The sequence below is a fragment of the Chlorocebus sabaeus genome, chromosome 22 (genome assembly GCF_047675955.1).
Source record: "Chlorocebus sabaeus isolate Y175 chromosome 22, mChlSab1.0.hap1, whole genome shotgun sequence".
Taxonomy (NCBI): Eukaryota; Metazoa; Chordata; class Mammalia; order Primates; family Cercopithecidae; genus Chlorocebus; species Chlorocebus sabaeus.
In genome coordinates, this window is record NC_132925.1 from 41,324,898 (window position 1) to 41,349,259 (window position 24,362).

At 37.6% G+C, this 24,362-nt stretch overlaps 1 protein-coding gene across 14 annotated transcripts in view; it reads right to left on the minus strand.

Annotated features, from left to right (window-relative positions):
* GOLGB1 (golgin B1) overlaps nt 1-24,362 on the minus strand; it is a 94,561-nt gene that overhangs the window by 49,781 nt on the left and 20,418 nt on the right. For 7 of the 14 annotated variants that reach the window (XM_038003400.2, XM_007985638.3, XM_007985640.3 and 4 more), the window contains 6 exons: nt 22,449-22,577; nt 17,507-17,632; nt 14,854-14,976; nt 13,595-13,708; nt 11,946-12,348; nt 9,777-9,892 (listed from right to left, as the gene is read on the minus strand). In XM_038003400.2, the coding sequence (XP_037859328.2) occupies nt 9,777-9,892; nt 11,946-12,348; nt 13,595-13,708; nt 14,854-14,976; nt 17,507-17,632; nt 22,449-22,577 (1,011 nt within the window). The remainder of the gene's footprint in view (nt 1-9,776; nt 9,893-11,945; nt 12,349-13,594; nt 13,709-14,853; nt 14,977-17,506; nt 17,633-22,448; nt 22,578-24,362) is intronic. The other 7 variants (XM_073009758.1, XM_007985646.3, XM_007985643.3 and 4 more) reach the window with 3 other exon arrangements.

The window sequence follows — 24,362 nt, forward strand, 5'->3', positions numbered from 1 at the left end:
AACCCAGGAGGCACAGGTAAGCCGAGATTGTGCCATTGCACTCCAGCCTGGGTGACAAAAACGAAACTCTGTCTCAAAAAAAAAAAAAAGTTCTGAAAGAAAAATTGTCAATCCAGAATTATAATATCCAGTAACAAATATCATTCAAGAGTAAAAGTAAAATAAAGACATTTTTAGACAAGAAAAAAACTAAGAAAAATTTTTCACAGACAGACCTATACTATAATATTATGGGTTGTTGTAGAGGCTGAAGAAAATGGTATCAAATAGATATCTGATCATCAGAGAGGAAAGGGCATTACAAATGGTAAATATGTGGATAAATGTTAAGGTCAATATTTTCCCCTTAATGTCTTTCAAATCTATAATCGTTTTAAGCACAAATATTAAAATTGTGTGCTGAGGCTTATCACTTTTGTTAATATAATACATACAACAACTGTGGCATAAGGAATAGGGTAAGGGTATATGATTATAAAGATTCTACCTTTTAAGTGAAGTAGTACAGTATTAACTCTAAGAAGACTGAAAAGGATATATGTTGTACTTCCTAGAGCAACCACTTAAAAAACTTTCGTAAAAAGATATAGCTCAATACCCAGTAGAGGAGTTTTGCTTCTGCTAAAGACTGAGTAACATGGAACGGATTTAACCTCCTACCTGAAATAGTAATAACCAAAACCAGACAAAATAAAATAATCATTTTCAGAATACTGGATATCAAGCAACAAAGGATAATTATCTCTGAAAGAGGCAGAAAACAAATAAAGTGATCCCTAAAGCTGACCAAGCTTCATGACTTAAGAGAGTTTTCAGCTTGTGATCCAAGAAGGGGGAACATAGGCTGAGCCTGGTAGACTCCCTAAGTTCATGAGACAGAGCTGACAGTCCAGAAAGAGCAAGATAGCTGCAGTTCACAGAACAGAATACCAGATGGGAAAAAGTCACATGCAGAGAAAACTCTGCAGATCTGCAAAGGGACTGAACAAGTGTTCAGTGAAGTACAGAGCAGCACATGAATGTGAGGAAAGCATCCAAGGCTACCTGAACTACCCCTACCTATCTGAAGAGATTAAAGAATAGCACCTGGTGCTCGCACAAAACCCGGAAGAGTGTCCGTTATATAGCCAACGGTGAAAAAACACTTCTCAGGGCACTGAGTAGGATACTCAGCAAGGTCTTGCCTCAGGAGTAAGGAATGACTGAGCACTGATTCGAACCCTCCTAACAAATCAAAGCAGCAAGATCTGAAAGGACCAAGTTTTTTTCAAAGAATTTAACTGAATCCCATAAAAAAAAGCTCCAAAATATGTTAACAAAACAAAGATAGAAACAAAGGAGAATCACTTGAACCCGGGAGGCAGAGATTGCAGGTTTTGACTAATTTGACTAATTCATGGCAGAAAATCTTCCAAAACTATAAACACAGAGATTGAAAAAGCTCAATGAACCCCAATAACAAGAAACATGCTATGTCAAGGCACATCATAATTCAAGTGCTCAAAAACAGTGGTAAAATCCTAAAAGCAGGCAGGAAAAAACAGAAAGAGAGAAGCATGACGGATTTCTTATCAAAAACAAAATGCAAGGGCCAGATGCAGTGGTTCATGCCTGTAATCCCAGCACTTTGGGAGGCTGAGGGGGGTGGATTGCTTGAGACCAGAGTTCGAGACTAGCCTGGCCAACATGGCAAAACCCCATCTCTACTAAAAATACAAAATTAGCCAAGCATGGTGGCTGGTGCCTATAATCCAAGCTACTCGGGAGGCTGAGGCAGGAGAATCACTTGAACCCGGGAGGCGGAGGCTGCAGTGAGCCGAGATTGCGCCACTGCACTCCAGCCTGGTAACAAAGCGAGACTCCCTCTCAAAAACAAACAAACAAACAACAACAAAAAAAACCATGACCAGCAGACTTGCACACACATCCATGTGCACGCATACACAAAAATTAAAAGAAGTCCTTCAGAGCCAGGTCCAGTAGCTCACACCTGTAATCCCAGCACTTTGGGAGGCCAAGGCAGGAGGATCATTTGAGCTCAGGAGGTTAAAACCAGCCATCCTAGGTAACGTAGCAAGACCTCATCTCTACTAAAAGTAAAAAAAAAAAAAAAAAATTATCTGGGTATCATGGTGCATGCCTGTAGTCGCAGTTACTCTGGAGGCCAATGTGGAAGAATCACTTGAGCCCAGGAGGATGAGGCTGCAGTAAGCCATGATCATGCCACTGCACTCCAGCCTGGGCGACAAAGTGAGAATCTGTCTCCATTAAAAAAAAAAAAAAAGTCCTTCAGAGAGAAGAAAAATGACACCAGATGGAAATATGAAGCCAGGGTTTGGCAAACTTTGGAGGTCTGCATAAATAAAGTTTTATTGGAACATAACCACAACCATTTGTTTCCCTTCGCTCTATGTCTATTCTTGCTGTACAATGGCAGAGTTGAGTACGTGCAACAAAGACTATCTGACCCACAAAGCCTAAAATATTTACTATACATAAAAGGATTGGCAATCTCTGATCTACCACCAAAGAATGAAAAGTACCAGAAATGGTAACTGCAATGGTAGTTAAGATTTATTTTCTTATTTTAATCTCCTTAAAACATAAACATAAATGCTTTATATGTATTAGCCAAAAACTGTCCACAACCCAAATTATCCATCAATGAGTCAATGGTACACAAATTGTGCTGTTTACAACATACTCAACAATACAGTGGAATGAATTATTACTAAACAGACATTAGGATGAATCTCAAGTATGCTGAGTACAATAAGCCAACAAAAAAGTGTATATACAACTTATATAAAATTTTTTAAAAATCTGTAATGACAGAAAGCAGATCAGTGTTTGTCTAGCAGGGAAAGATGTGAGGGAAAAGATTAAAAGAGGATGTGAGAAAACTTCTAGAGATGATGAATATGTTCATTTTCTTGATAGTAGTGATGGTTTTACATGTTATCAAATTGTGCTGGGTGCTGTGGCTTAAACACCTGTAATCCCAACACTTTGGGAGACAAAAGCAGGAGGATCACTTGAGCCCAGGAGTTAGTTTGAGGCCAGCCTGGGCAACACAGTGAGACCTTGTCACTACAAAAAAAAAAAAAATTGTCCAGACATGGTGGCACATGCCTATAGTCCCAGCTATTCAGAAGGCTGAGGTGAGAGGATTGCTTGAGCCCAGGAAGTTAAGGCTGTAGTGAGCTCTAATCACGTGACTGCACTCCAGCCTGGGTGAGAGTACAAGACCCTGTTTCAAAAAACAAATGAACAAACAAACAAAACCCTCTTTAAACTGTATACTTTAAACGTGTACACATTACTGTATGTTAAGTATAACTTTAATAGAGCTATTTAAAAGAAAAAGTTGTCAATCAATAAATGAAAATTAAATTCAAGAAACTTCTAATTATCAAATAGAAGGCAGGAAAAAAGAAGGGAAAACAGAAGGAAAAAAACAGAAAGCAAAATGGTAGACCTAAATCCAATGACATCAATAATTACATTAAAAGGACTAAGCACTCCAATTACAAAGAAGAGAAGAAATAAAAAAGTATAACCCAACTATATGTTGCCTTCAAGACATTCACTTTAAAGAAAGACATAAGTTAAAAGTAAAAGGACAGAAAAGAATATATCATTCAAGCAATAAACATAACACTGAATACTTTTATTAATGCCAGATACAGAGAAATGCAAATAAGTATTACCAGAGATAGAGTAACATTTTGTAAGTGAAAAAAGGAACATTTTATCTGAAAGATAAATGTGTATGTACTAATAACAGAGATTCCAATTACCAAGAGGCAAAAAATGACTACATTAAAAGGAGAAACAGACAATTCCACAGTCGTAGTTGGAGATTTCAACCCCCTCTCAGCAAATGTTTCAATAACCTGACAAAAATCAAAGACAAATATAACCTGAACAATATTATGATCTAAGTGCTATTTGTAGAACATTAAATCCAATTACTACAGAATACACACTATTTACAAGTATACAAAGTATGTTCACCAAGACACCATATGCTGCATCATAAAATAGGTCTCAATAAATTTCAAAGGATTGAAGTCATATAAAACATATTCTCTGATCATAATGAAATTATATTAGAAATCAGTAAGATATATAGAAATAAAACCAAATAGCTGGATATTCTACAACAACGTGTTTATTTAGAACACACTTCTAAACAATCCATGGTCAATGAAAAAACCACAGAGAAACTCAGAAAAATCTTCAAAAACTGAAATGATTAAAAAACCACAACATAACAAGCTGTGCTTAGAGGGAACTGTGTTAACTTTAAATGTTCATATGAGAAAAGAAGACCTGAAATCTTTGATAAAAAGTTTCACCTTAAGAAGCTATAAAAAGAAGAGCAAAGTAAATCCAAGTAGAAAGAAACACTAAAGAGTAGAAATCAATGAAAATGAAAATAATCAGCAACAGAGAAAATTAAAAAGGCCAAAAGTGGCTCTTTGAAAAGATTGGGGAAAAAAGTTGAATAAATTCTAGGTAGACTGATAAAGAAAATGAAGCACAAATTAACAACAGCAGGGATCAGAGCTTACAGGCATTAAAAGGATAAAAAGTAAATACTGTAACCAACATTATGACAAAAACAGAACATCTTCAATGAAATGGACAAAACCCCAGGAAAAAAAAAAAAAAGCCCAAACAAACCAAAACTGGCACAGAGTGAAAAAAAAAAAAAACTTATTATTAGCCTTATATCTGTAAAGGAAATTCAATTCATTATCAGAAACCTTCCAAAAACTCCAGACTCAGATGGTTTCATTGGTAAATTCCTTTTTTTTTTGTTTTTTTTTTTCTTTTTGAGACGGAGTTTTGCTCTTGTCACCCAGGTTGGAGTGCAATGGCGCGATCTCAGCTCACTACAACCTCCACCTCCCGGGTTCAAGCGATTCTCCTGCCTCAGCTTCCCGAGGAGATGGGATTACAGGCATCTGTCACCATGCCCAGCTAATTTTTTTTGTATTTTTAGTAGAGATGGGGTTTCACCATGTTGGCCAGGCTGGTCTTGAACTCCTGACCTCAGGTGATCCGCCCACCTCGGCCTCCCAAAGTGCTGGGATTACAGGTGCAAGCCACTGCACCTAGCAGTAAATTCTTTTTTAAAAAAGTATTTAAAAAATTATTTTCAAAAACTGAAATAATACCAATCACATACAAACTCTCATAAAATAGAAAGAAAGGAAACACTCTCAGAAAATAGAAAAGGGAACATATTATGAGGCTGCCATACCCTTAATACCAAAACCTGATAAAGATATTATAAAACAAGAAAACCATAGACTAATATCCTTCGTAAATATGAATACAAAAATCCTTCACAAAATATTAGCAAATCAAATTCAGTAATATAGAAAAAGGATAATACAGTTGACTCTTGAACATGTGTTTGAACTACATGAGTTCACTTATATGCAGATTTTTTTCAACAAATATATTGGGGTTGGGTGTGGTGGCTTATGCCTATAATTCTAGCATTTTGAGAGGCCAAGGGAGGAGGACTGCTTGCGTCCAGAAGTTCTAGACCAGCCTCGGCAACATGACGAAATTCCATTTCCACCAATAAATAAACAAACACACACAAATAGCTGGGCATGGTGGCATGTGCCTGTAGTCCCAGCTACCTAGGAGGCTGAGGTGGGAGGATCACTTAAGCCCAGGAGGTTGACGCTGCAGTGAGCTGTCATCGCACCACTACACTCCAGCCTGGGCGATGGAGTGACTGTCTCAAAAGAAAGAAAGAAATAAAATTTAAAAAAAACAAAAACAAAAACAAAACTGGCCAGGCGCAGTGGCTCACGCCTGTAATGGGAGGCCAAGGCAGGTAGATCACCAATGGTTAAGAGGTATGGTTAGGAGTTTCAGACCAGCCTGGCCAACATGGCAAAACCCTGTCTCTACTAAAAATAACAAAATTAGCCGGGTGCGGTGGTGGTGGGCACCTGTAGTCCCAACTACTTGAGAGGCTGAGGCAGGAGAATTGCTTGAACCTGGGAGATTGAGGTCGCAGTGAGCTGAGATCACACCACTGCACTCCAGCCTGGGCAACAGTGAAACTCCATCTCAAAAAAATAAATAAATAAATAGAAAAATTTTTAGGAGGTTTGCTACAACTTGACATTTGTTATTACTCATAGAAGAACCACATAGCCTAGAAATAGCAAAAAAAAAAAAAAAAAAAAAGAAAGTTTATTTTAAAAAAATTAAGAAAAAATTAAGAAATAGCAAAAAAACTAAGAAAATTTCCTCTACAAGATTGAGGATGATCTGATAGAGGAAATTCCTTAAAAACCTAAAACTAGTATCACAGCCAATGGCAAATTATGGAACACTTTCTGCTTAGATTAGAAACAATCCAAGAAAGTCCAGTCTCACCACTTCTATTAAACAGTGTACTGGAGGCATAAAAATTAGAAAGAAATGAAATTTGTCTTTATTTTCAGATGACATGATTGCTTACATAGAAAATCCTAGAGAATCTACAAAAAGAGACTAAAACCAATAAAATTAATTTGTTTATCAAGGTCACAGAATATAAGCTTAATAAAATTCAGTTGTATACTTACATATTAGCATACATTGGAAAATGAAATAAAAATAATTCCATCTATAATATCAAAAATATTAACTACTTCAGAATAAATGTTATAATGTGCACAGTTTCTCCAATGAAAACTAAAAAAACACTGCTGAAACAAATTAAAGATCTGAATAAATGTAAGTACACACTATATTCATAGATTTAAAAGTTTAGTAAAGATGTCAATTCTCCTTAAATTGATCAATAGATTCCACGCAATACCCATTCAAAATCTCATCTGTCTTTTTTTTAAAAAGAAGAATTTGAGAAGCTGATTGTATAACTCATGTGGAAAGGACCGGGAATAATCAAAGCAATCTTGAAAAGAAGAACAAAGTTGGAGGACTTATACTATTAATATTTGACTTCAAGACTAACAACAAACTACAATAATGAAGACTGTGATACTGGCATAGAGACTGACAAATAGATCAATATAACAGAACACAAAATTCAGAAGTAGATCTATTAGTCTTTGATTTTCAATGAAGGCAGCAAAAGAATCCAATGAGGAAAGTAAAGTCTCCTTAAGAAATGGTGCTGAAACAATGAAATATCCATATGGGAAAAAACAAAACAACTTGACCTTTACTTTACAACACATACAAAAATTCATTTGAGATTCAGAGACTTCACATGAAAACTAAAACCATAAAGCTTGTGGAAGAAAACATAAGAGAATATCTTCATGAACTGGAGCTAAGCAAAGGTTTCACAGGACACAGGAAATAAAACAATAAAAAATGATAAATAATTAAGTTCATCAAAATTTAGAAGTATGTGCCAATGAAAAGATGTCATGATGAAAATGAATAGGCAAAAGCCACAGCATGGGAGAAAATATTCACCAAATATATGATAAATAGATTGACATTCAGAATATATAAAGAATTCCTACTTGATAATAAAAAGACAAAGAACTCAATTTTAAGAATGGGGAAATGATGTGAACAGACACTTCACCAATAGAAGGTATACATATGGCTAAGAATCTCAAGAAAAAAGGTTCAACATAATTTGTCATCAGGGAAATGCAAATTTAAACCACAATGAAATACCACTATATACCCATTAGAATGACCGAAATGTTTTAAAACTGACACCACCAAATCTTGGAGAAGATGTGGAACAAATGGAACTCTCATAAATTTTAGGTGGGAGTATAAAATAGTACAACCACAGCCGGGTGTGCTGGCTCATGCTTGTAATCCCAGCACTTTGGGAGGCCAAGGCGGGCAGATCACGAGGTCAGGAGCTTGAGACCAGCCTGGCCAACATGGTGAAACCCCATCTCTACTAAAAATACAAAAATCAGCCGGGCGTGGTGGCGGGCGCCTGTAATCCCAGCTACTTGGGAGGCTGAGGCAGGATAATTGCTTGAACCCGGGAGGCGGAGGTTGCAGTGAGCCAAGATTGCACCACTGCACTCCAGCCTGGGAGACAGAGCAAGACTCCATCTTGGAAAAAAAAAAAATAGTACAGCCACTTTGGGAAAAGATCTGGCAGTTCCTAATAAAGCTAAATACGTAGGTACACTATGGCCCAGCAAAGCAATTCCTCAGCTAGTATTTACTGAAGATAAATGAAAACATATGTACACATAACTACTTGTATGAGAATGTTCATAGCAGTTTAATTCATAATAGCCAAAGCATGAAAAAGCCCAGGTGTCCATCAATAGGAAAATGCAGTACAATCATGTAAAAGGAAAATTCAGCATGTTCATAAAATGTTTCTCAGCAATATTAAAGAATAAATTATAATACATGCACAATATGGTTGAATCTCCAAATATGCTGAGTAAAAGCTTTACACGTAAGAGGACCTATTGTATGGTTAAATGTACATGATGTTGTAAAACAGGCAAAATTAATCTATGGTGAAAAATCAGTAGTTGTCTTTGGAGGGGAAGGGTGAGAATGACTATAAACGGGTACAGGGATACTTTGTGAGGTGATGGTAACGTGATATATCATGAATAGGGGTTTGGGCAACACAGGTGTATGCATTTGACAAAACTCAAGGAATTGTATACTTAAGATCTGTGCATTTAAAGGTTTATAAATCTTACCTCAAGAGAAAAAGAATAATTATAAATAAATATTGAAATATAGTCAATGATATGAATGCTGACATATTTAGAGAGAAATGTACTGATGTCCACAACTTACAGTGAAATGTATTACAAATTTAAGATGAATCGATGGATGGGCAGAGGGATGAATAAATAGATATTTGATAAAGCAAACATGGTAGAATGTTCATGATAGAATTCAGAGGGGTATACAGACGTTCACTACAAAACTCTTTCAACTTATTTGAATGGTTGGAAAATATCTTCACAAAACATTGGAGGAAAAAGTCAAGAATGGGAGAACAGAAGAGACTGGAAACCCTAGATGCTAGAAACCAAGAGGCAAAAATTTTTATCAGTGGACAGTACAGCCCAGGAACGACAGGACTTTGCTGACCAATACGTCTGTGAGTTTGGAAGGGTATAATCTTACAGTGGAGATGACTGAATCTAGTTTTCTCAACTTGACATTAGTCAATTAAGAACATCAAACTAACCACCTTCATTTTGATATTCAGGCTCAATCAGCCTGCATCAGCCTTCGATGGTTATAATCTAGCTCTCTACAGAGATTTTTGTAGAAGGAAGAGAGAATATACTGGCCAATCAGAAGCTACTTGGCCATTATTTTTTTTACTGTTAATTAATTAATGGGAACAACATGATTTCCATAGTAGACTTTTAAGTTTGATTAGACTGACTCGTGTTCACTAAACCTGATCAAATCTTAGTTTATCAAAAAAAAAAAAAAAAAAAAAAGACTTCTGAACTGGGAAAATTAACTATAAAAGCAAAAGTAATGATTCATCTCCAATACAAATTGTTAAGACCTTAGAATCAGAAAGGCTTCTGAGACCATGGTATTTGTTATCTATTATTTTCTTATTCTTTATTGTTGAAACACTGCATTAATGCCTTTCATGATTCCTTTCAAATAGAATTGTCCTCAAAAAAGTATTTTTTTCAGGCAGAAAAAACATAAGGTTTATATAGCTCTCTGGAATAAATCCTCATTAGAGCACTGAAGTACAGATACAGCAAAGACAAACAGTTAATATTCATAAGAAGTTCACATTTAATTACCTGTGTGCCCTCATTATAAACATCTGGGAAACAAGTCTGAGATGCTGTTTCATGTTGTTGCAAGGGCGGTCTATTTAGAAATTGGCTAATTTCTTTGGATTTTTGCTGGAGTTGATCTAAGGAAAAGAAAACAAATGTATGTAATATTTGCTTCAAGTCTGAAATGTAGTTATTATTATCTTCTAAGGATACACTGTATGCTGTTTACTAGTTTAGTTACCTTAGTTAAAATTAGGATGCCAATGACAACATTATTAACTGTTTAAATGTTCTCAAGGACCAAAGGACACCTCAGTAAGTCACTTCCTTCAAAAGTAAAATAAAACAGGCCTAGGCTTTTTTTTTTTTTTTGAGACGGAGTCTCCCTCTGTTGCCCAGGCTGGAGTGCAGCGATGCAATCTCGGCTCACTGTAACCTCTGACTCACGGGTTCAAGTGATTCTCTTGCCTCAGCCTTCCAAGTAGCTGGGATTACAGGCGTGTGTCACCATGCCCGGCTAATTATTTTTGTATTTTTAGTAGAGATGGGGTTTCACCATGTTGGCCAGGCTGGTCTCGAACTCCTGACCTCAGGTAATCCCCCGACCTTGGCCTCCCCAAAGTGCTGGAATTCAGGCGTGAGCCACTGTGCCCGGCCCTAGGCATTTTTTAAAAGTTCATTTTCCATTTCCCCCTTGAAAATGGCTTTAGGGTTTTTGTTTTCTTCACTCTCAACAGGTGTTATGGATTCCACCAAGACTCCACCACATGGTTTTAAACATTAACATACTTAAGAGAACAGCTTGCTCATGTAACACCCTGGTCCTGTGTGATGCCCTTCAAAATTGTCTGGCTAGGGCGCGGTGGCTCACACCTGTAATCCCAGCACTGTGGGAAACCGAGGTGCGCAGATGATCTGAGGTCAGGAGTTCGAGACCAGCCTGACCAATACCGAGAGGCCCTGTCTCTAGTAAAAATACAAAATACAATGCATGGTGGTGCATGCCTGCAATCCCAGCTACTCGGGAGGCTGAGGCAGGAGAATCACTTGAACCCGGGAGGCGGAGGTTGCAGTGAGCTGAGATCACGCCATTGCACTGCATCCTGGGCAACAAGAGCAAAACTGTGTCTCAAAACAAACAAACAAAAAACTGTCTGGCTAACGTTGTTATTCAATACAAATTTTCTTTTTCTTTTTTTTTTTTTTTTTTTTGAGACGGAGTCTTGCTGTGTCACCCAGGCGGAGTGCAGTGGCGCGATCTCGGCTCACTGCAAGCTCCGCCTCCCGGGTTCACGCCATTCTCCCGCCTCAGCCTCCGAGTAGCTGGGACTACAGGCGCCCGCCACCACTCCCGGCTAGTTTTTTGTATTTTTAGTAGAGATGGGGTTTCACCATGTTAGCCAGGATGGTCTCGATCTCCTGACCTCGTGATCCACCCGCCTCGGCCTCCCAAAGTGCTGGGATTACAGGCTTGAGCCACCGCACCCGGCCTCAATACAAATTTTCAACTTAACTCTTTCTAAAATCTTTCGTTTATGTCTATGTCTATGCCAATCTATTAGTAAAGGTTATAATTTGGGGAAGAGGATTGGTGAGATGGAGTATTAGTGTTGAGGAAGTTTCACTTTTTAATTTATAAAGTTCTAAAATGTTCAACTCTTTAGAGGCATATATTACTTTTATAATAACACATTTTTTAAAAGTTTCCTTTATACCTTCTTAAAGGATAAATTTTCACCTATAAGAAATCAGGTGAAAAGAGATTTTCACCTATAAGAAAAGCATTGAGACCCATTCATCTTTAGATTTATGGATGACTCCATGCAATTTAGTCTCCTAACCTATGCACCTAGATCTGGCCTGAGTTTTCCAAAAACTAATTCAAATCCCACTCGTTTCAGTCACTGAATCCTTCAGATCAGAGTCATATTTAACATAGCATTCTATTTAATATCTGGAACATCACTATCACATTTTTAGTATTATAATGATAATTATAATATTAAGACAGATTATAGCCAGTCAGAGGCAGGAAAAATGCATCAAGAAGTTCAGAAGAGCTGTTTTTCTCAGTCCTTCTATTGGTTCAATTGGTTTGAGCAAAGATTTCATTAACAGATCCCTGAAAATACGAAATACAAGCCACTCAGGTGGTAGAGACATGGACTTCAAAAGCAATCAGCTACTGACCTTCCAGCTGCTCAATGGTCTGGGCTGACTGAACTGCCTGTTCATCCTTATCTTGGAGAAGCTTTGAATTTTGATCCTTTAGAGCATCACAGGCAGACTGCAGCTCTTGTCCAGTCTTTTGAAGACTCAAAATATGAGAGGTCTTCTCTTCCATTTCTGCTTTGTGCTTCTGCTCCAAAGCACTATACTGAGACTCTAGTTCAGCCTGGGCTTGGCCTGCTTGCTCTAACTGTTCTAAAAGATGACGCATTTCTTCTTGCAGATTATGGAAGGATAATTTTCTCTCTGCCACTTCAAGTTCCATCTTTTCCAGTAGAATCTTGGACTCCTCTCTTTCTGTTTCTACAGTGTTCCTTAAAGTATTATGCTCAGCTTCTATCTGCTGTAACTGCTGAGAGAGAATCTAAGAAAAAAGACAAAGTCTCATGAGCCATAAATGTATTATTTCATTTCAACAAGCATTGTAAAGTGCTGCTTCTTGTAGGATAGAAAAAAATGGAAATATGTTTCTATGCTAGAGAGAAAGCCCTTCTCAAGAAGGAGAGTTGAAAATTAAGAGAAGAGGAAATGGCTGACTTTCTCCAGCAGCACACAGGCACCCAGAAAAACAAACAGAGAATGTGGACTGTAGCACCAATTCTGCATTATGATGAGACTACTTGGATGTGACAGGATAGGGACACAAGGAATCCAAGGGCTAGAAAAAAGGTAGTTCAAATTGTCAAGCATGGGTCCATACAGGACACGGAAAGGAGCAAGGGTAAGGAAGAATTAACATACTGGAGGAGCAAAGTGGAATTCAATGGAGTTCAATGAGAATGAAGATCAGGACAATATGAGAAAAAAAATGGCAGGACGGATTATAGTCAGATCAGCATTACTGATTACCTCAAGGGAATATTGCAGAATGAGATCATTTCAATCCAACGGAAGGTCAGTTGACAAAAACAAGAAAAGATGGGACTGTACATAAAGCACAAAAATCATTCAAGACAGAGAAGAGTAACTGATGAAAAAGAAACTCACTAAAGGATAATATAGGCCAAGTATCCCTTATTCTAAATGCTCGGGACCAGAAGTATTTCAGTTTTCCATTTTTTTCAGATTTTTGGAATATCTTGGCTATCTTGGGGATGCGACCCAAGTCTAAACATGAAATTCATTTGTTTCATATACATTGTATACACATAACCTAAAGACAATTTTATACAGTATTTTAAATGATTTTGTGCATATTTGCCTTTGACCTGTTACCCTGTTCCACAAGGTCAGTTGTGGCATTTTCCACTTATGGTGTCATGTTGGTGCTCAGAAAGTTTCAGATTTTGGAGCATTTTGGATTTTCAGATTAGGCATACTCAATCTATATGACATTCCAGAGAAACTAGGACCCTAGACCTAAAATGGCAAAGGGAAAGAGCAATAATAAAGAAGGGCAATGTATGCTCCATGAGGGAAAGAACTGTATTTATTTTTGCTACTAATTGTACTGCATCCCCACCACTTAAGTACATGGTATTCGTTGAAAGAATGAATAAATGGCATCAATTCTCTGAAGACTTTAAATAGGCTTTTTTATCTACTGCCTGGCAAACTAAAGTGGAAATGAGTACCCCCCAAGGCAGGAAGTAAAGATTAGAAGGCAGTACCTGGTTTCTCTGCTCAGCAGCAGTCAGCTCCTGTTGCAGCAAGTCAACGACCTGAGCACGGCCCACCAAGGATTCTTCGTGTTCCTCAAGCTTCCTTTGCAGCACCCTCAATTTCTGAGAAGAAAACATTTTAGACATAATGTGCTAACAAATGAGTGCTTGTATTTGCTTCTCTTTCAAAATGTCATGTAGATTTGTGTACTGAAATTTTGGGGTGTTGAAAATGACAGTTTAAAGAGTGGGAGACCAGCATGCCATGCTCCCCATCCAGTAGCAACAAAGACTCTCCAAAATGTCTTCTCCAGAGCACCACCAACAACCAGACCCAGATACAAGCAAGTCCCTGAATTAGGGAGCCTCTTTAAAAATTAGAAAAAAACAATGACACATATCTGCCTTCAAAATCATAACAGTTAATAACCTGTACCTAGATAGCATAGGTAACATGTACATCTTACCCACCCAAGAGAACATTCTCTGCAGGCAAGAACCATTTCTCTCCTCCTAGTTTCATGCACAGAGCAGGCACTTGAAAAACACTTGTTGAATAAATAAATCAACGATAAGCATATACAATTAGTATTCTACTTAATAATATGTTGTATTCTAACACTTTATTTAGTGGTGCATTCTGAAAGATTGCTTAGAACTTAGAAGTTTTTGCTCTAATTAACTCTAATTACTTTTCACTCTAATTAAACAGATCAAACATAAAGTATCACTGAAGTGCCTTTCAGTACCACACTGCACTACACACTAAGTGAAATCAAATACTTTGAGTTAGTAGATGGTGAACTCAAATACAATGAAGCCAATTTTCAAAATCTACTCAAATTATTTTTAAAAAGAATTACTGATCTAATAAAAGACTTCATGGCTTCAAAATTATTCTTTTTCATCTCTAATTTTTTGAATATTTAAAACTGACTTCATTGATTTGAAGCTTTGGGTTAGGTGTGTAATGCACAAAGGTAGCTATAATCAGAAAACTGAAGAGAAACCAATTTTTGACTATCACATAAATTCACCAACTAAACTCAGCTTTTGAGCACCAACAACCTGATTAGAGGGGTAAAAGGCAAGAAAAGGATAACAAAAAATAAATAATTTTTATGCAACAGAAGACAAGGACACCAAAGAGGCCAATAAGGAAAACACTAACACCAAGTGAAGAGCAGTGGGTAAGGGTAGGAAAGTGGCTGTGATGGATTAAATATTAACCAAAATGACAGTCATTCTACTGAGTTTTAGCAACACACCTGTTGCATCTCTGTTTCCACATCTGCCTGGGTTACTAACTGAAGAAGCTCATCTTCATGAAGACGAACTTGTGTTTCAAAGCGGGCATCTTTCTCTCGGACCACCTGCTGCATGGAACTCAACTGAAGACACATACCAGAGAAACTATGCAAGTTACACTCCCCGAATATTGCACAAATAAAACTCACAGACTACTTTCCAAGACAGACACTGAGACTTGATAATAGCTTTTTAAAGTGAAATTTTGATTGTCAAAGATGAGGACATTAGAAGAGAGATAGGCCAGACAGTAACTACGAAATGTGAGAGAAAGCCTATTTTCAAATTCAGAGGTTAGCCTAACATAAATTTTGATCAAAAATTATACACTCATGGTTACTAGAAATGTTTTAAATATACAAGAAGTGTATTTTTTAAAGATTCTAGAAAGATTAAGATATTAAACACATAAGGTGAAGTTAAGTTAGATTTCTATTAAACCATGGACACTTCTTGCTCATGGCTGAAAAGCTTTCAATAAAATTCTCATGCCCTATAAGTGAAAATTCAAACTAACATATCATTTATTCAAGATTCTCTGCAACTGGAAATACTAATCTATCTTTCTAGTCTTATTTTCAAAGAATTGCTTCTAATAAAGAACCTGGTGTGCTTCTAAATCCACACCACCTCCCCAGACAGCTGTTTTCAGCTGTCATTACCTGCAGCCTTCTAGATCATGCTCATTTTTAACTGGCTCTGAACAGAATGAAATGGAAATAAATGGACTGATTGTAAGCTGCTCAGTATCAGTGCTTTGTCTTCTTTTTAGGTTGTGCGTGTGTGCATCTGCTTATTCATCTCCTTAAGATCTACAGTGGAGCATGCTGCTTAGCTGTTAGCTTGCCCATTTTGCACTGGTCCTTTACTGCTGCTATCTCAGTTTGTGATACCTTGAATCAACTTTGGCTCTCTTTTTTGGTAGGAGAAAAGAAAATCCTCATAATTTTTTATTATCTGGATTCCGAACTCACTAGGAATTTGGACTCTTGTGTTTCAAGTGTGTAGGCACTGGAGTCTTTCATTAGCCAAACATTTCTAACTCCTTTCCCATAAATGTTCCATATTCTTTTTCTTCTCTGCAGTTTTGCTCACACCATTCCCCATCACTGAAATTATCTTCCCCAGCTTGTCTAGAATATTATCTATCTATCATGGTTTTGCCTAAATCCCAACTTTTTCATGTAATTTTCCTTAACTGTCATACTCACAGTAACCTCTTTCACCTCTCAAAATATTTTGTTTGTACTGCTTAAGTAAGTACTTTGTAAGTGTTTGTACTTGGCACTTATTCAGAAAGCCTTAAATTATGATGAATCTCTTAATACGTTTACATATCCTGGCTTTCCATATTTTAGCAACATATAGGTAAAAACCATATTTTGTATTTCTTCATCCTGCACTGTATATACTGCATATACATAAAAAGGACACAATAAAAATAAATAAAAAATTAAAAAAGGACACAATAAAAGCTAATAGGTAAAACCAAGAATTTCAGGATATACAATTTTAACGGTATACACACCAGTAGGCCAACCATAGAGAGAAGGCACCATTAATACTACAAATTATTAATAAAGTAAACACCTAATGGATAAGATTAGGTTTAGCAATGTACAAAAGTACTTCAGGGAAAAAAATCTTTCATGATTCATAAGCATTCCCCCACTGCACCTCCCCCCCCACACACAAAAATTACAGTGCCTGTAATCCCAGCACTTTGGGAGGCCAAGGTGTGAGGATCACTTGAACTCAGGAGTGCGAGGCCTGCCTGGGCAACATAGTGAGAACTTGTCTCTTCAAAAAATGTAAAAAATTTAGCCAGATGTGGTGGTACATGCCTGTAGCCCCAGCTACTTGGGAGGCTGAGGTGAGTGAGAGGATGGCTTGAGCCCAGGAGATTGAGGCTGCAGTGATCTATGATTGTACCACTTGTACTCCAGCTTGGACAACAGAGTGAGACCCAATTTCAAAAATAAATATGTGGGAATGGGTGGCCAACCAAGAAACCTAGAAAAACAGAAAAAGTTGAGGATGCCAATCCAAATGGTCTCGTCTTGATAGACGAAAAAAATGGGAAGAAGAATGTCACATACTGGTGCCATTTAACATAAAATCACATGACCTACACCACTTTCTCATTACAGGCTCACTAAGTAATCTAACTATAATTTATCTTCCTATTAAGATAGATATTATTTTAGGGAAAGAATGAACCTAATTATTTTTATTTCTTTTGGTTTACTTATTGGTCTCTTCTGAACTCAGCATGAGCCCATTCCTAAAAGACTGAATCTCTGTCTGCTATTAAAATTAAGTTTCTGGACCTGCAGAACTAAGAAACAGTCATCAATTAGGCTACAGAAAATTAATCAAGGTAAATAACACATTGTGAGGTTTTCTGGTGTTCCCTAATGACGCACTTACCTATCACACATCTCCTGATCTCTTCTACTATATATCCTTCTACTTTCTAGTGCAACACCCATGCTACTATACTTTTATCTACTAAGATTTTTTAAAGTGACTCATTGAATTGACTTGTGTGTAATAACCCACTGGACTTCATGGCTCTTTATCCTGATTTTATGAGGTCCCTTCCACCCCTACCTGTGCAGCTTGCTCTGCCTGTGTCTGGCTGAGCTGGGCTTGTAAAGTGCTAATGAGTTCTTCCTTCTCCTGGAGCTGTTGCTTCATCATTACAAATTCTTTCATCTCTGTAGAACTCTTATCAAACTGAAGACATAGAAGGAAAAAAAATTATTTAAGCAAAAGAATTAGCATTATTAATTCTTTGACCTCCCTTTCTTGCTTGACCTAAATGCCTACCACATTTCCGTCTAGTTTCCATTGAACACAAAAGGAAATTACATGCATTATCAAAATTTTATTTGTCAGAAGAAGACAGAAGCAGTAGTGGCAATTTTTCAATTTCTCTGAATCCTCACATAGAGATAGTACGAGATAGTAAAACCAAAAAAACCACATATAACATTTACGGTAAAATTAGGCAGACCGTCCTAAAAACCATAAAATATAGGCTAGTAAGGACAAACCACCAAAACCCACAAGAACTACATTGTATTAGTCTTACATCATATAAGAAAAAGAAGGCAGCAACAGAGTGAAATCTGATGGCTCTGAAAAAGGGACACCACTAAACAGCCAATGTATTTATTTGTTGGAATGCACAGTTGGCAAATTTTAGAATAGTGGCAGGGCTTTGCCATTCCTTAATACTAGGTAAATGCAAGGGGTGCACAGTAAGAAGGTCTAAAAGGGTTAGAGCAATCTAGGCCCCCTGAACTCTCAAAACTGACTCATCATGGCTCCCTTCTGAGACATGAACCTGTACTAAGAAGAAAGTGCCAGGAGTGACATAAAAATTATGCAGAAAAGGAATTAAAGAGACAGAAGAAAGAGGTCTACAAACATACTGTATAATTCAATATCAACTAGTCACATGTGGATATAGAGGGCTTGAAATGGGTCTGATAGAAAAGAAATATTTTTAATTTTTAACATTATTTAATTTGAATTTGAAAACCGAAGTATAAATTATTTTTCCATTAAGTACAACTTTGTTTTGGCATGACTATATTTCATCTTATCTGTTGCATCATGTAAGTTACTGTTGAGATGTTGCACAAGTAACAAATGTATATGTAGTTGGTATCAATGGGTTGATTCAGTGTAACTTTTATCTAGACCCCTATATAACATTGTAATGTGTTTATTTGTATACTTCATGCAGACAGCATGAGTAACAGTTGATACCAATTTAATCATAACTAATAAATTGCAAGATAAACATCATAATTGAATTTTTCAAGTTCAAAAATAAATATAGACACATTTCAAAATTTAAAATGAAGGCCTTCTACTGTTGTATAGTTGGTTCCTTTTCACTTCTAAGTAGTATTCCAGTGTGTGGATATACCACAGTTTAAATACCTCCCTACTGATGGGCATGTGAGTTGTTTCCAGTCTTTAATTATTACAAATAAACCTATTACTATTGGACAGTGCTGATATAAACCAAAGCGAAGGGCAGAAGGAAGAAAGCCAGGAAATCTCAGAAATCCAGCTTCCATATCTTTGAACACAACACAAAAACAACAGAAAAAGGAAGTCTGTTAAGAAAAGCTTTCTTGAATCAAGCCTATTTCCAAATAGAGGTTTAGGAAAATGAATTTCACACAAAAATAAGGAACAGAAAAGGATGAAGGTCATATCCTATATAAAGTTACTATTAAAAAAACAGAGTAGCCCCCACTAGCAAGAGGACCCTCACCAGATGCAGCCTCTCACCCTTGGTCTTCTCAGCCTCCATAACTTCTTATAAATTACCCAGTTTCAGGTATTCTGCCTCAAGCAAGAGAAAACGGACTAAAATGGAAAATTGGTATTGACAAGTGGGGTCATTGCTGATAATGATTATTTGAAAATGTGGAAGCAGTTTTGGAACTGGGTAATGGGCAGAGGCTGGAAGAATTCTGAGGAACTAGCTTAAAAAAAAAAAAAAGCCTAGATTCCAATGAGGGGTTTGAAGATAAGACAACTACAGAAAGTTTAGCACTCCTTGGAGATTGGTTAAGCTGTTGTGACCACAATGATGACAGAAATATAAATAGTAAAGCCCATTCTGGTGAGGTTTCAGATAGAACTGAGGAACAAAGTATCAGAAACTAGAGTAAAGCTCATCCTTGTTGTAAATTAGCAATGAACTTGGCTGAACTTGTCCAGTTTTCATATGGCCAAGAACTTTGTAGAAGGCTGAGCTTGAGAGTGATGAACTAGGGTACATGGCAGGAGAAAATTTTAAGCAGCAAACTGCTCAAGCTGCTATGTGGTTACTTCTATCTGCTTACAGTGAACACAGAAAAAGAAAACAGAGCAAAAAAAAAAAAAAAAAAAAAAAATTGGAAAATTTGCAGCCTGGTCATGTGGTAAAGAATGGAAGAAGATTTCAGGATGGGAATCCAAGAATGCACAGCCACCACTTGCTAAAGAAATTAACATGGTTAAAAGGGAGCCAGTAACTAATAGTCAAGACAATGGGAAAAGGCCCTAAAGGCATTTCAGAAGGCATTTTAGAAATCTTCAAGGCTGCCCCAATAGCCGCCATCACAGGCCCATGGCCCTAAGAGGACAGAATGGTTTCTGTGAATAGGCCTTGAGATACCACTGCTCTGTGCCACTTCAGGACACTGCTCCTTGCAGGTCAGCTGTTCTGGTCAGTGCAAAGCAGCCCCAGGTATGGCTCATGCCACAGCTCAAAAGGTATGAGTTGTAAAACTTGGTAACATCCAAATGGTGCTAATTCTGCAGGCTCACAGAAAGCAAGAGCTGTGGAGGCTTGGTAATCTCCACTCACATGTCAAAGGATAAGTCAGGGGGCTCAGGCAGAGACTTGTCTCAGGGCAGAACCACCAGCGAGAGCCCCACTAGAGCAATGCCAAGGGGAAATGAGGGGTTGGAATTGCCCTACAGAGTCTCCACTAGAGACTAGTGAAACCATGCCTAGTGGAACCATGGTGTGGAACTACCACTGCCATACCAGAACTATAGAGCTACCAGTGTGCAATGCAAAGTCAGCCTGGGAGAGCTGCTGGCTGGACGAAGCCCAGCAAAGCCACAGGGGCAGAACTGCCTGAGGTCTTAGGGACCCAACCCCTATACCTGTACAGAGGATGCTGAAAATGGAGTAAAAGAAGGTTTTCTGGAATTTTAAGGCCCAATGTCTTCTCTCTTGGTTTTCAAACTTGCTTGGGGTCTGTTACTCTCTTTCTTCTTGCCTAGTTCTCCCTTTTAGAATGATGACGTGAATCCTATGCTTGTCCTACCATTGTATCTTGGAGGTAGATAATGTGTTTTTATTTCATAGGCTCAAAGAAGAATTGGTGCAGGAATGAGCTAAGACTTTGGGGCTGCGGGGATAGAATTAATGTATTTGCATATGGGAAGAATATGAGTTTTAGAGGGCCAAGGGTGGAAGGCTATGGTGTGAATGTCCTCTCCAAAACTCATGTTGAAACTGAATCCCCAATGTGACAGGAGTCCTTTAAGAAAGGACTGGTCTGTAATCCCAGCACTTTGGGAGGCCGAGACGGGCGGATCACGAGGTCAGAAGATTGAGACCATCCTGGCTAACACGGTGAAACCCCGTCTCTACTAAAAAATACAAAAAACTAGCCGGGCGAGGTGGCGGACGCCTGTAGTCCCAGCTACTCGGGTGGCTGAGGCAGGAGAATGGCGTAAACCCAGGAGGCGGAGCTTGCAGTGGGCTGAGATCGGGCCACTGCACTCCAGCCTGGGCGACAGAGCGAGACTCCGTCTCAAAAAAAAAAAAAAAAAAGGACTGGTTCAGGAGGTCTCTGAACTCAGGAATGGATTAACACATTCATGGATTAATGAATTAATGGGTTGTCATAGAAAGGGAACGGGTAGCTTTATAAGAAGAAGAGAGACCTGAGCTGGCCAATTAGCACACTCAGCCCCCTCACTATGTGATGCCTTGCACTGCCTTGCGACACCACTGAGAGCCCTATCAGCAAGAAGACCCTCACCAGATGCAGTCCCCCAACTTTAGACTTCTCAGCCTCCATAAATGTAAGAAATAAATTCTTCTATTTAAATTAAATTAAATTTCTTTTATTATAAATTAAAAACTAAGGAGCAGAATGATATGATTATAGGTGATAAAAGCATACCAGAGGCACACTAAAAAAAAAAAAAAAAATCAACATTGCAATCTATTTCAAAAAGTTTTTTAAAATTAAGAAAATTATACAGGCCAGGCATGGTGGCTCACACCTGTAATCCCAGCACTTTGGGAGGCCCAGGCAGGTGGATCACTTGAGGTCAGGAGGTCCAGACCAGCCTAGCTAACATGGTGGAACTCCATTGCTATTAAAAATACAAAAAATTAGCCAGGCATGGTGGTGCATGCCTGTAATCCCAGCTACTGGGGAGGCTGAGGCAGGAGAATTGCTTGAACCTGGCAAGCAGAGGTTGCAGAGAGCTGAGATCATGCTGCTGCGCTCCAGCCCGGGCAACAGAGTGAGACCCTGTCTCAAAAAAAAAAAAAAAAAAGATAAAGAAAAGAAAAAAAAAATTATACAGAGATGAGAGAAAAACATAAATCAGATTTAGAAAAATCAGAAATGAGGTTGACTGAACTCATGAAAAATCCAATATAAAAGAAAAACTCATTGCACTATAGAAGATAAAAAACAAAAAAAACACAAAAGTAAACAAAAAACAGAATGCCTAAAGTGAAATAAAACAACAAACAAAAAAACAAACTTAAAATGTGTGAAAATACGTATTGAAAGAGTATACTGGGTATCTACAAATAACAACTAAAAATGACAAACACCAAAGCATATTCTAATAAAATTACCAGACAAGAAGAAAGGAAGAAAAGGAGACTGATATAGACATAGATAAATGCCCATTGTGCATCTAGAAAAATGTATTTGTCACATAATAATCCATTGGTTTTAGTGATTCGTTAACCTAATGATTATGAAGTAAATTCCATCCCTACCTGTGCAGCTTGTTCTGCCTGTGCCTGAGTAAGCTGGGCTTGCAAAGTGCTGATTAGTTCCTCCTTCTCCTGGAGTTTATGTTTTACCTTTTCTACTTCCATCTCTTCCTCTGTAGAACTCTTGTCATGCTGAAAATGCAGGAGATAAAGTCATTATTTAAAAGAATTACAATTAATGTATATTTGATATTTTCTTCTAATTTTTCATTTACAACCATTTAGTTATAATTTTATTAAACTGATGGGAGCAAGAAAAACCAGCTGATCTAACAAATGAGAAATCTTAGGGTTGTCCAGTTTTCGTATGGCCAAACAGTTCCTCACACCAAGCATGTGAACCCAAAACTGTGGACAACATAGAAAACAGCTATCTGAAAATACTGGAGAGCAACCAAAAGCAGGAAGATACTGGAGGGGATGTGATAATTGGAAGAAATGGCACCAAGTGTCCCATTTTGACAGCTTTTATTCTGAGGGCAAAACCAGTCAGTGCCATGCAGGACTAAACCTTAATAGAAAACCCAAAGTCTTGCTGCCTTGAAGAATCAAGGAGCGAGCTCAGGAAATTATAGCTGTTGTTAAGTGAGAAGCAAAACATCAGAAAAGAGCCAGTAAGGGGAAATCCAAATTTTTCAATAATCTTTTTTTTTTTTTTCCAAAAGCTCTCCCTTAGACTGAGATTCTGCCTCTCTATAAATTTAGTCCCTCCCAACCCCCTAAACAAAGCTATTTCTGCTTGCTGGAATTACAAAGAATACTTGTATACTTTCACTTAAGTCAGTCAAGCACCTGAGGACTGTTGTCATTTCTGCAACTATACTTTCCACAGAATACCTAGCTCTGTATTGAGTATATAATAGTTAAAGGGTTGCTATGATTGATTGCTGAAACTTAGAAATCATTTCTTTAACAGAAGAAGAAAATGAGCTCTAAGACATTGATTTCTTTAAGGTCTCAGAGCTAAAAATTAAATTAAAAAGCAGAATATAAAATGGGTAATTTAAAAATCTGACATCATAGCTGAGGAGAAGCTGGAGGGAACAAAGCAATATGAGGAGACAGGTTGGTGCTACCACAGTGAGGGGAAGATAACTGACAGAGGAAAAACCAAAAGGAAAAGAAGGATCAAGATGAAATTATTTGAGAAGATTGAGAAAAGCTTTTAAAATAAGCTTCAAGAAGTTAAATAAGGTTATCAATTCAGGAAAAGTAATGTCCTCTGATCATTAGCCCCTGAGAGGAAAGACTAAGCAGGAACTGGGTCACTAACTAGTGATCCCAAGGGTTGTGCCTAGAAAATTGATTAAAATCTCATTTCCCAAGAACTAAGGATACTAGTGGGTCAAGGAGTAAAACAAAATGAAACTAAAAAAACAAAAAGATTTCTTACACACAGTAAGTCTAGGCTCACTCTATAATTTCAGTATGCATGTGATATGCCTGCCTCCATATGATCGGTACCAAACTCTCCACAAAACTGAAGTTTCTTGTTCTCTAAATATCTAACTGAATGTGAATATGTGGAGTTTAACCATAGAGGAAAGATAATGAAAATTTGAGTAATGGGACAATATTCCTCACAGGGCAGTACTTTCCTTACTCCTCCTCTGTATCTCCAACCTTAAACTGCTTTGTTGGCTGCAGTCATAAACCTAGAGAGCCTCCCTTTTAGAGAGTCCAAGGTAATTCAGCTGATTCCGCCCACATGCATGAAGCTTTAATCCACCACTATGTGACTATATGAGGACACAGAATATTCTGTATTAAGTCATTGAATTAAAAAATTTCAGAGCTGGAAGAAACCTTAGAGATAACATAGTTTAATCTTCTAATCAATGATGAAACGCCTCTAAAAGGTAGGTTTCCCTCCTCTCTAAATGCCTCACTTCAGTACTTATTTCTTCCTGTAAGCCT